The 11,660-nt window shown below is 45.1% G+C and overlaps 3 protein-coding genes across 11 annotated transcripts in view; all 3 read right to left on the bottom strand.

The window, feature by feature from the left end:
• Positions 1-473: 473 nt before the first annotated feature.
• Positions 474-5,123, bottom strand: LOC125952746 (LIM and senescent cell antigen-like-containing domain protein 1). 5 transcript variants are annotated; one of them, XM_049682419.1, is made up of 7 exons: positions 4,712-5,060; positions 4,483-4,552; positions 2,192-2,311; positions 1,812-2,117; positions 1,459-1,717; positions 1,245-1,386; positions 474-1,173 (listed from the first exon to the last, which is right to left on the bottom strand). In XM_049682419.1, exons 2-7 carry the CDS (start codon positions 4,497-4,499, stop codon positions 974-976), a joined length of 1,044 nt encoding a protein of 347 aa, XP_049538376.1. In that variant the 5' UTR covers positions 4,500-4,552; positions 4,712-5,060; the 3' UTR covers positions 474-973. The 5 variants fall into 5 exon arrangements, with proteins under 5 accessions (XP_049538376.1, XP_049538374.1, XP_049538378.1 ...); XM_049682417.1 differs by having other exon boundaries at positions 2,693-4,483; XM_049682421.1 differs by lacking the exons at positions 4,483-4,552; positions 4,712-5,060 and adding an exon at positions 5,105-5,123.
• A 253-nt stretch (positions 5,124-5,376) lies between these two features.
• LOC125959796 (ATPase H(+)-transporting accessory protein 2) lies at positions 5,377-7,281 on the bottom strand. The gene is made up of 4 exons (XM_049692738.1): positions 7,155-7,281; positions 6,742-6,965; positions 6,169-6,681; positions 5,377-6,096 (listed from the first exon to the last, which is right to left on the bottom strand). Exons 1-4 carry the CDS (start codon positions 7,240-7,242, stop codon positions 5,917-5,919), a joined length of 1,005 nt encoding a protein of 334 aa, XP_049548695.1. The 5' UTR covers positions 7,243-7,281; the 3' UTR covers positions 5,377-5,916.
• Positions 7,282-7,581: 300 nt separating this feature from the next.
• The window catches only part of LOC125950757 (protein RUFY3), a 15,276-nt gene continuing 11,197 nt past the window's right edge, over positions 7,582-11,660 (bottom strand). For 4 of the 5 annotated variants that reach the window (XM_049679008.1, XM_049679003.1, XM_049679002.1 and 1 more), the window contains 7 exons: positions 11,385-11,660; positions 11,047-11,297; positions 10,708-10,966; positions 10,478-10,618; positions 9,399-9,496; positions 8,310-8,526; positions 7,582-8,229 (listed from right to left, as the gene is read on the bottom strand). The exon at positions 11,385-11,660 is cut by the window's right edge and continues 158 nt beyond it. In XM_049679008.1, coding sequence (XP_049534965.1) covers positions 7,813-8,229; positions 8,310-8,526; positions 9,399-9,496; positions 10,478-10,618; positions 10,708-10,966; positions 11,047-11,297; positions 11,385-11,660 — 1,659 coding nt within the window. In that variant the 3' untranslated portion in view covers positions 7,582-7,812. Of the gene's footprint in view, positions 8,230-8,309; positions 8,527-9,353; positions 10,309-10,477; positions 10,619-10,707; positions 10,967-11,046; positions 11,298-11,384 lie in introns of those variants that run through there. The other variant, XM_049679007.1, reaches the window with a different exon arrangement.

Here is an 11,660-nt window from a genome sequence, read left to right as displayed (position 1 = left end):
ACACAAGAGATTCGTGCTAGCAGTCGTCCAATCATATTTTAGCACCAGGAAATTGATCCATTGGATAAACCTGTAGAGTAGGCTGAAGCTGCGACTATACAGAACTTTTATCACACCATCTTCTGATACAACCATCAGGAAAAGATGAAACCCAGCTAGAAAGAAGGACATTGACATATTTTGGATGTACCATCGGTAGATGATTTGAGGTGTATCATCAGGATCCTCCCTGGATTCAGCTTTCATCACACTCACGTCGTCGCCTACTCAGAATCGACAAAATGTAATCTACGCTAAGCGACTATACTGTTCGACATCAGTTTCCGTTAGTTAATCGTTTATTTTTCATTCTTAATCTTACATAAAGCAGAAATTATTTCATTTTCGACATCAAACAATTTCGATCGCTCATCTCCATAGCTTTTTCTTACAGATTTCTTTCATTTTTCTATTAAAATAGTAACATGACCTGCTCAATGTTGGTGTTAAAAATTTATATCATTTTATTAAATAAAAACTCAAACACCATAGAATTATTATTGTAGGTGCTCAAAAACAAGGATTAACATTTACCCAGAAGTACGCAGTAGTATTTAAAAAGTCATTGGTTTTGTTAGAAAGTATAGTCGTACGGAAACAAGGTTACAGTAACATACATACAAACGCTAAAAGACGTGAACATATATTGAGTATAAATACGAAATGATTCGATAATTTCTTCGAAGCTTTCGTTGAACAAACACAACTGAGTAGTAAGTTTTCTTTTAGTTAAAGGCACTGAGCACTCTATTTTCTAATACTCTTTCCAGCAAAGCATGATATCTATTTCATTAGTTGCCGTTTAGTTGGTCAGTATATGGTTCGGTTTCTGGTTGTGATTTGCGTTGTATTTCATCCCCGATTTTCACCACTTGGCTGTTTTGGCACAATTGAAATTACGCATCGATCAGATGCGGCACTCGTCTTGGTCCTTTTAAGCAACTGCCTTCTTGAGGGTGTTTTCGTGCGAAATGCGTAATCGACGACGAAGTTCGTTCGGGAAGCGTTCGTAGCACTTCTTGCAGACCGGTTTCTCGTCGTACTCAAAAAACTTGGACTTCTGGTCCAATTTCTGGTCGCAGATCGAGCAAGAGAAATGATGCACGCACCAGGCCTTGTTCAATGCAGTGAAAACTGAAAGGATCCAAGAAGCGTAAGATTGGATGAAAACTGGAAAAATCGCGACAGCTTTGAGAATTTCTTACCATCACCACCGATCACTTGATTGCACACGAAGCATAGATTACCGAACAATTGATGGTAATGCGTCTCGCAGTAGGCCAAGCCACGCTTCTCGTAGTGCCGATGGCCAAGGAAGGGTTTTTCGCACTTGGCACAGACAAAGTGCTATAAGGGAAGGTAATGGGAATGTGGTAAATAGTATCATGCCTTTCAAACTCTGGCCAACAAGGACCGTACCTCCACGTGCCAATGCTTTCCGAGTGCCGTAACGACTCGCTCCTCGATCGGTCGCCGACAGGCGCCACAAATCGGAATACCCATACGATCATGGCAACGCAGACAGTACAGTTCGTTCATATCATTCGCTGCGTAGCCACTACGGTTCTTCACCTCGCGCGCCGACGAATCCAGCTCCGAACCGCAAGAGGTACAGTTGAAGTGATAGCCATGGTACACCTCTCCTCTAAAACGCAGTGGAGCTCCGTCGATAACACCGCTAAAAATAGAACGAATAGAGTGGGAGACAGAGAGCAGTGAAGGTTAAACTGTGTCGATCGAGAAGAGCAGACGCCTCCGTTGGGATCACCTACTGGCACTTGTTGCACATGTGTTTCTCCAGACCGTCGGACTTTTCGATACGATTGCATTCGTGGCAGAGGGCACGGTTTTGATTGCGAATGAATCCTGAATCGGCCAACGGTGCGCTGCAGCGTTCACATGTAAAGCAATGCGGATGCCAGTTGGCCGCCATTGCCTTGATCACGCGCCCGATGACGAAATCATTGCACTTGCTGCAGCAGGGTGCGAACAGAATGTGAAAATCCTTCTCGCAGTACTTGCGGCCCTCGAACTCGTAAAATATGCCATCCTGAAACTGCCGGAAACACTGGGCACACCTGCCACAACCGAAAAGAGAATAACGATCAGATTAGGCCAGCCACGACCATTGTACATATCATCGCATACTCACACGAAGCATTGCGTATGCCAAAGCTGCCCGTTCGAGTTGACGATGCGTTCATGAGGCTCGAAGCCTTCATCACACCGGGTGCAGTGCATGGTGCCAAGCGACATGTTGCCAGAAGTCACACTGCAAGGAATAGTAAGATAAAGGAGAACATAAGAACAAAACTACACCACGACTGTTGAAGCAAGCAAAGCAGTAATGTTTGCTAGTTCCGATAGAGACAGGTATGAGTGATGAGTAAGCATCTTGAGTTACCAATCAAAGCGAATTAGGAAAAGGTACTATACACATTTCATAGCATAATAGCCTAAATATAATAGAATAAAAACCGAAATATTAAGATTCAGTGCTTATCTGAACTTCATTAGTAGTATGTTACATGGATGTCTCGTTTTCTCAATGCTCACATCCCGTTGTCGATGGTCGTGAATATACATTCCCTAGAGAAACCGAAACAATGGGTTTGGCGTTTAAAATCTGGTCTCGGCAGAGAGCATGACTAACCCGGACACCGATTGCACGTTCGTTCTGCCAAACTGTTCTTGCGACTCCATTCTTTTGGCCGTAGGAGTACTCGGTGACTGCGGTGTTATCGAAGGTATCAAGTTTTGGTATGTTCTCGGTGGCTGACTTGCGGGTTGACTAACGTTCTGGTACACTCTAGGGCTTGCCCCCGATTGCCACTTAGGGTCTGCGTTGGGTACTGTGGCTTTCCGTTGCTGCGTGGCTGCCAACAAACTGCGGGTATCGGCAGGATATTTGTTTAGGAGCCGGTGGGGAGTTGGTGGCGTCATCGTCGGCGAGTCACTCTGCGGTACCAATACTGATGTACCAACGGCGGCCGTGTTCGCCACTCTTATCGGTGACTTGGGTTGCTGATAGTAGCTCTCCGTTGGATAGCTCACGATCGCGGTCGACTGCATACCATAGCTGCCGCCCTTCACACTCGTACTCGTCACATGGCGTGGCTGTGCGGTAAAACTGTGCGCAACAGACGAAGTAGGCTCTGGTACACCGCTCCCACTAACGCCTCCCGTATGAAGAAGATTCTCTTTCGAAGTGGTGCGTCGTTTGTAGAGGTTCGAGTCCTCCAACGGCTTTAACTTGAGAGCACTCATCGTCAAGTTTCGTCTGACGCTGCAGAAATTCAACCACGACGACCGTATCGTTGCGATGGGAATCGCCAACCTACTGTTGGTAACCTTTTTCCAAGACAAATCGGAAGCCTAAAGTGCGAACGGTGCTATCTGTTCGGTTTGCTGATCCAACCACTAAAGCCACCTCTCGATACGCCGGAGGAAAGCCACCGAAAAGGCACGTATCAAGGTGATAATAAAACAGTTTTGCGATATGAGTGCACTGCTACACTGATTACGTGTAAAACGAGCGTCAGTTGTACCGCGAGCCCCGATGCGAATTGACCTCGGTCCGGTCGAATCCCGGTAGTATTGCCTCTGATCAGCACCATTGGATTGTCGAATCAAAACCGGTACGTCCGGTCCACTGTCCTTATGGATAACTGCTTTTTATAACTAAGATGGACCATCGCTTCGAAGACTCGTACAAGGAGAAAGTACCAGGAAAGCACGGTAAAGTCGGAGCCATTTATGGTAATAGCAAGTCAAGAACGAACCTCGATAAGGGCATGAACCACGCTGCACAAGAATCCTTCGTGCTCTGAATATGGCAGCGGTCAGGTGAGTTTTGGTTCAGCCGTTTTTCTTTCGTTTCTGCTGATATAAAGACGAGATGACTGTGCAAACGAATCGTAAATAGGTAAGAAGCATTCTTCGTATTTCGTCTTGCACGACCAGAATAACGGAACTTATTAAGTAGCAGGTAGCTCATCGCAGCATGCAGGAATTGCGCCAACTGTAACATCAGTATTCATGTCTACCAGATTTATTGAATGAGCCATTAAAGCACGTAAAGCACGTAAAGCACGTTTTAGATGAAGCAAAAACGAGCATTATATGTAATGTTAGGCTATTTTTATTATTTTTATAACAGATTTACGTATGCAAATCATCATACTAATAATCATAGTACTATGTAAACAATCTTTTGGAAAGGTTAGCGGTATCTTTAGCAAAAAAAAAAGAGAATTATTTATAACCATCTTTGATCGTTATGTGAAACCCCGCGATTACGCCAGTTCTCCCGTTGTATCCCAAAAGCGTGTTGGTGGTTTGTTAATTCCACTTGTTACATCGGTTAGTCAGCGCTGCTCAGGCACGGCAGTTCTGAAAGCTGCCCCCCCGCGCGATGGACAAGGCCCACCGTACGATGCTTACCCTGCAACAGGAGGCATATTCTAAGTATAGTCACGCTACGCTGTAAAGGAGAGGATTTTCTGGAGAAAAACTACAAAAGATACGGCACAAGATGAATGGTTTGCGATCGAAGGAGCCGCAGTGAAAAAAGTTCTATCGTGTTGAGTAGAGGGCCACAACGGCCTTGGTCGGAAAGGGAACGTGCGCGATGAGCTCATCTGGCGCTACCAACAGACACACACGCACGTACCTCCTTGCTTGCAGCTGTTCTGAGATTCCAGATAACTAACCCGCCGAAGACGCCCCACACTTCTCCTCGAGCAGCAACAACGAAGATAAGGCACACGATAACGACTTTAGTATATATTCGTGACAAACTATGTATAGAGACACTTTTCGCCGAACGATATCGACCAGGAAAAATAGGATTCGGTAAAAGGAAAAAAATCACAAAATGTAAATAATCGATGAAGGGCTGGGAGTAAATCGATGAAATCGCCACACACAAGTTCTAAACGTTTCGGAAGAATTTGTGCATCGATTGGCTTGCCTTTATGAACTACTAATGTTTACTGCTACTGATTACTTATCATTATTTAATGCTTTTCTGAATTTTCACTGATAAATTTTGAAATAAACCCACCAGACGTTTCTTCCTTCAAGCTCCGTGTTAATCGATTAACAAAATAGTGTGCGTGTCATCGTCAACCCAGATAGTCAAAAATTCCGTGCATGGTGAGAAGTTGTTCTAAATTCTCTTGTAGTGAGTAAAAAGCGAAAATGCTCAACAGTGCTGCCCCTTAACTCGACTTTTTTGCCTCTTAACTGGACTTTACAAAAAATTCGTAGGACTGAAAATCTTCAGTGCCCTCCGGTCAACCCGGTCGTCCCGTGAACTCGAAAATGAACAAAAAATTTGACGATTTTCTACTAGATAACTGTGGAATGTTATCTCTCTCTTCTCCTCTCTCTTTATTTTTTCCTTATCGAACTGAAACAAACAACAAACAATCGTAAGTTCTACAATGTGCATCACTTCCTAAGAGGCAAAGCGCACATTCCTGGCATGGTGCAGACGATCACACGGGTAAAGATTGACTAACAGGAGATGTGAATCAGGCAATCTGCAAGATGGTGTAATTACGAACAAAAAAACTTTATCGGCGGGGCGACGGACGATGCGACGAAAGAAAAGAAGAGTCTGTGGCGCTTCGCTGTAAGTTCATCATCAGTAGATGATTGGAACCTTTTTGTGTGGATAAAATTGGTTTACAATCGCCTTCGATCTGGGGTCGTGGGCCGTGGCGTGCCGCTGGTAATACTTTTTGCTGATTAATTTCTGTTTCTCTGTAGTTGTTGGGGCCCGCAATTGATGATGGTCATTTTGTTTACCACGGGCATGTATAGTTGCCCTTGTTCCGATGACTGTGGAACCAGGCAAAGAACTGCCACCCTTTAGTTGTCTTTCTTCATTCTGGTGGAAGTCATGCGATAGATAATGGAGTCGCGGCCCGGATCCATTGTTCCGATCACAATCGAAATGGCGATCAATGAGAAGGCCAATACGACGCTGAACCACAAAATAATGTTGAAGATGACTGGATAGTTGCTGTTGTACCTTTTGGCCAAGTTGATCTACGAAAGCAAAGTATGATGAAGTAAAATTGTAATATTTTCCGAGCTCATCATGGGTGGCTTTGTACTTACATCATCTTCCACCGCTTGTTCTTGTTTCGCCTGACGCTTGGAGCGCACCAGCTGGCCTTCACTAGCCGTTACCAAGCCAACAATGACGGATCCATCGAAAGCCTTCTCGGCGGCCGTTTCCAGTTCACCAAGCGCACTCACGAACAGCTTGTTTGCTTCCTCTAGTGCAGGCGAGTTAGCATCGTGTGCGGCCAGCAAGGCTTCAAAGGACACGCGAACAATATGAACGGTGGGTATGCGATCAGTGGATGTTACCAGCAGATCGCTCAATCCATTTACGTAAGCAATTTGACGCAAGAAATCAGCATCGGCCTTGTTCGATTTCGGCTTCAGATGCTGCGGGCTGACTTCCTCGTCATCTGGCTGTACGGTTCCCAGGGGAGTGGTGAAGCTGTCCGACGATTCCTTCAGATCAACTTCAAAACTAACCGCCTGATGCTCGGCAGACTTCTGCGTTAGCTCGCTGAGTACCGATGATCCAGTGTTACCGTTCAGTTTGTAGGTTTTAGCTCCCTGTCAATCAGAATATCGATTAGTATAGAGCTCTCACGCACCCGTCGAAACTAAACTTACATCAATCGGAAAAGAGTCCAATCCTTCAGCCACTATCACCACGGCTCCGTTGGCAGTATTGAAAGGATCCTTTATCAACAGACCATCCCACTCGGTCGGGTGACTAACCGAGTATCCGAGGGCAGCACCAAACACGTCAGGCAGCGATTCCGAATCCAGGCGACTGTTGCCCCGAAATTCGACGGACTTTGGTGAGAACAGTACCGACAGCTGGTCGCAGTTTGCTACAGAAAAACGAGGCAGATGGATCAATAAGAACAGGGACAGCGATTTTTCATTCAAGAACCACAACTGATCCAGGATTTGTTTATGGTTTTCCAGCACCTTAAGCACTCGCCCAGCAGGGATTCGCGGGCTGAAGGAGTGGAGTCGGAAAAATGGCTGTTTTTCCTGTAATTCAAGCCAAAACTTACCTGCCGCAAACAGCGAAATCACGAAGAAAATCGACCGCAACATCGTGAATCCTCCTCCGATTTTGCGAATTTTCTGATTTTTGATCATATGACGTTTGGAGCGCCTCACGTGACGTTTGAACGGGCCTCCCCAGGTAACCACGTCTCATACAATCTTGACGAAAATTAAAAAAATCCCAGGTAACCTTTCCCCTTGTAATCTTTGAAGCAAATCAATAATTTTCATAAAATGTTCGAGCGAAAAGAGATACTATTTCAACCATGAGATGATTGCTGCCGCGCGAACGATTTTCGGGGATCGAGCGGCCAAAAATAGCGAAAAACACGAGAGATAGAGAATTTGAGCACCTCGTCCAAACAATCCGAGACCGTTGCAGTGCTAGAATTTCGTTCAAATTCAAAATTCAAATTCATAACGGTTATGGCTGTTAATTTTTGTCACGTTTATTAAAACCTCTTTATCTTATGGACATTTCCGTTCTCACTAATATCGTCGCTTTCCAAATACTTTATAAACTGTTTCATATATATATATGTATATATCTTTCTCTCTCTTTCTCTCTCTGATTTCCTTTAAGGCATTTACTAACATCGTCGACATGGTACAAACGATTGTTTCCAGATTAAAACTCCGGTCACTTCCTCCAGCGCCGGCCCATTATTTGGCGGTTAATTTTTCCCAACAGTGATCACAAACGCGCACCGGTTTGCCTCCGTCTTTCGTCTGTTGATCCATGGCCACTGGCAATGGGGCCACGTGTTCCGAGCAACTGGAGCAAAATATCTTACCACAGCTACGACAGTGATGCTTTCGCCGTGTGATGCTAAACTCCTTCTCGCAACCGGTGCACTTAGAGACTATCTTATCCGGAGTCCAACCACCACCACCGTTAGCGCCCAGCTCGTGATCGTTGGCAGCGTCGGGAGGACGATGGTTTCCGGTAAGCTTCTCTCTTAGTTCCGATATTTGCAGCTTGTTAACACTCAGCTGCACCCCCAGTTCCTCCAGGGTACGTTGATCCTCTGCCCATTGGCTGCGCAGTTTTTCAAGTTCTACATTTGCTTTGCCGAGTTGCTGCAATGGGAGACAATGTCAAAATAATCACATGAACTAAACGGGCGCAGTAAGCTGTACTGGGAAAGGGATAGGGATACCTTTGAATCATCCGACAATTGTTTGACCTGTTCCTGCAACTCACTAATCTGTTCTTTATTCAAGACCTCGTTTTCCTGCATCGATGTACGCCATTCTCGTTCTATCCGCAAATCGGCCTCGGCTCTAGCCGCCCGCTGTTCACTGGCCAGCACTTGCAAGGACAGCGCTTGAGACGATTCTTGCAAAGCATGGAGACTGTCTGTTTCCATTTTATGCCTGGAGTACAAAGGAAAAGCGGTGTATAAACTTAGTATCTTCAAGTACGTAAACCCAATGAAAGTGAATAGGAGAAAGCAGAGAAGAGCGATTGTTTTGAATTGAGATGTTCAGTGCTTGAGAGAAGTAATCTCTTTCTGGCTTTTCTGATGCCAGCGAAATAGCATCGATGAAAATTAATTGGGAAGCATAATACATCGAAAAGGCTGTAACCGCAACCTTATTCTTTCACTCAACCAAACCTTATTAAGGCAATCTTCAATCGAATTGATGATTCGTGAAATGTTCTTGCCAATGCAAACTGTTGAGACAAAACATGAGGCAATGCGCATGCGCAACCCTTACCATCAGACTGTGACGAGGGATAGGAAAAGGTACGAGTGAGATTGCTGGCTACAAAATGAATGTATCTATTGTTGAATGATATTCTATTGACATATACGACACAGTATAAGAAAGATTTCACTTTTTTCTCAATGTTTATTGACAAATCTAAGAATATGCTTTCAATAAAACGGTTTACAAATTGAACAATGGAATGCACTCAAAGCGATACAGCTGGTTTTGTTCGTCAAGTCCCATTATCCCGCTGGGGCATATAAAGTGTATTTGTCGGTTTATTTAAAATTTCAGCTATTCTTTTCACGATATATACTCGTAGACACTTTGTATGGATACGTTGAACGTTCTTTCTAATTGAAGCTTTATGCGCTTGGAAACGGTTTATCAACTAAATTGATACACCATAACTCAATTCAAATTCGCTAACAAATGCTTTTTCTCTGCTAGTTAATTGGGTAAGGAAGGAATAAAGGAATGAAGGGTATAATATTGTGTGAACAGATGAAATCAAACAAATAAACATTTCATACTTTTTCTCCAATTGCGTGATAGCGCTTGCCATCGACTCACGTTGCGCTTCCATCCGCGACATTAACTCGGTTTTGTGCTTCAACGACGCCTCGCACTCCTACAATTGTAATGTGTGTATTGTGTTACACAATAATAAGTTATTAAGAAGAGTTTACTGAAAAGCATTTCCCCTTTAGGGACTATATCGTTCACTGTCTATGTTTTATTGATCCTTCACGGCCCCCCACACCTCTAGCACATCTAGCCATCTCTGGCTGCTCAAACCCTTTTAAACGCTCAAGCCACATAGTAGTAGCAGTCTTCTTTGCGGATGAAATTCACGAATCAATCATCCAATCTAGCATACATTGGAAGCGTAGTATTGATAAATTATTTGTTTTGTTCGTTAGTATCTGTAGTTATTGATGGCAATGCATCACCTTTCTCCGTATGATTATTACTATTGCTACTACTACTACTAGTGGCAGTGCATTCCACTTGCGGAGGCGATGAAAGTCGTTTCTGAAGTTGTTGCTGTTGTTGCTGCTGCTTTTGTGCTCCTGCTGTATCCATAACGGCGGAGGAAGGCAACACAACAGTCGTTCTTTCTCCAATACGATTGCCGGTTGTCGATACGACGGTGACACTGGCACCAGTAGTAGCGTCGTTGCCTGCTCCTACGGAAGGTGATTTTCGCAGTTTGTTTGCATTGAATGGCGGAATGGTGCTAATCTTCAAGTGGGGCTTCTTGGTAGGTGGTGCTCCACCTGCACCACTACCGGATAGTGAACTAATTGCGCTTATTTGCGAATCCGTCATCGATTCTGCACCCTTTTTCTCCAAATTGGACAGAATACGGCCGATTTGAGAGGCTTTAATCTGTAACCGTGACACCATCTCACCTTTCTGGGTCAACTCGGCTTCACATTCCTGCGTGTAGCGAAGGGAAAACGATTGACTCACAGTGTACATCGTAACAGCGGGGGGTGACGGTTCCGAGCAAGTCCCCGCTCGGAAGTCACAACCCCACAGGCTGTCACCGGATTCGATTCCGCACCGCATGTTGGAAATATATATTGCCACCCATTCCTTTAATTACCTGTAGCTTGCGATACATGTCCAAGTTGATTGATTTGATATCTTCCAGCTGCCGTCGCAAAGAGACAATCGTATCTTGCTTCTCGTGAATGTCTTTCTCGAGTAGCTTCATAGCCATCTCGGTTTCCGCTTTTAACGATACCTGCACAGACAGACGGATATGAATAGGTGATGAGATGCAAGGCCCGGTTGCTGGTCACCGTGCCGGGTGTGCTCAGACCAAAGACTAACTTGCAAATCCAGTTCTTTTTCGATTTCTTGTCGTTTCTTCCGCTCCTCGGCCAACGTTTCCGCCATCTCGGGATCGAAACGGTCTAGCACGTTCGTTTTATCCTCAATCGGATGTCCATGCTGGGAGGCTCTGCGGAGAGCGGAGTTTTCTGCTTGCAGTGCCATCAGACTGTTCCGCGCGATCGCAAGATCCTCCTTCATTAGCGCATTGGTCGTTGTGAGCGACTCTACCTTCGCCTGCAGATTAGCGACTGTGGCACTGAAATATATGCACAGATACCGCCCGCTCGGACGTGAATATTTTGCGCCATGGAATTGGACAAAATTGAAGGGCCATACTTTAAATGCCGGTTTAGTTCTTCGATGTAGTTTTTCTGATCCAGTACCGCCGTCATAGCACCGGTAGCGCTATCATCCACGCCTCCAGCGATGCCACTATTGTTTTCTTCATCTGGGCTGTTTCTTGAGCTCGAGCGCAGGTACAATGAAAAGTCGATTACTCCCTGCTGGGAGTCCAGATCCTCTTCCTTCACGCACAAATTACAATCAATCACATTCAATCCCACCAGAATGCCCACAATTATGATGATCTAGAATGGTAAATGATAAAAGCGGTCGTCACAACATGAACTAATCTTATCCAGAAAGCCCGATACTATGTGCTTCCGATACACTACCTCATCACTGAGCATTAATGCGTGGGGCTCGTAATATTCCGCCAACGAATCATCGCGGTGCTCGATCAGCACCTGTAGGTAATCAGCTAGCTTCTTTTGCATCAGTGCCAAACGGAGCCAGGCTCGGGCACGGCCCATGTGCGTTCGAACTGTTGGCAAATCGCGTACCGACGACGTTATGTCCATTGCCTCGACACAATAGCGCTCGACGCTTTGCAATATATCCCATAGCTCCTTCTTCGGCCCCAGAAGACCCTTCTTCGGCTTTAAACCATG

The sequence above is a fragment of the Anopheles darlingi genome, chromosome 2, assembly GCF_943734745.1.
Source record: "Anopheles darlingi chromosome 2, idAnoDarlMG_H_01, whole genome shotgun sequence".
NCBI classification, from domain to species: Eukaryota; Metazoa; Arthropoda; class Insecta; order Diptera; family Culicidae; genus Anopheles; species Anopheles darlingi.
Note: the sequence above shows the minus strand (reverse complement) of the source record. Positions and strands in the feature narration are given on the sequence as shown.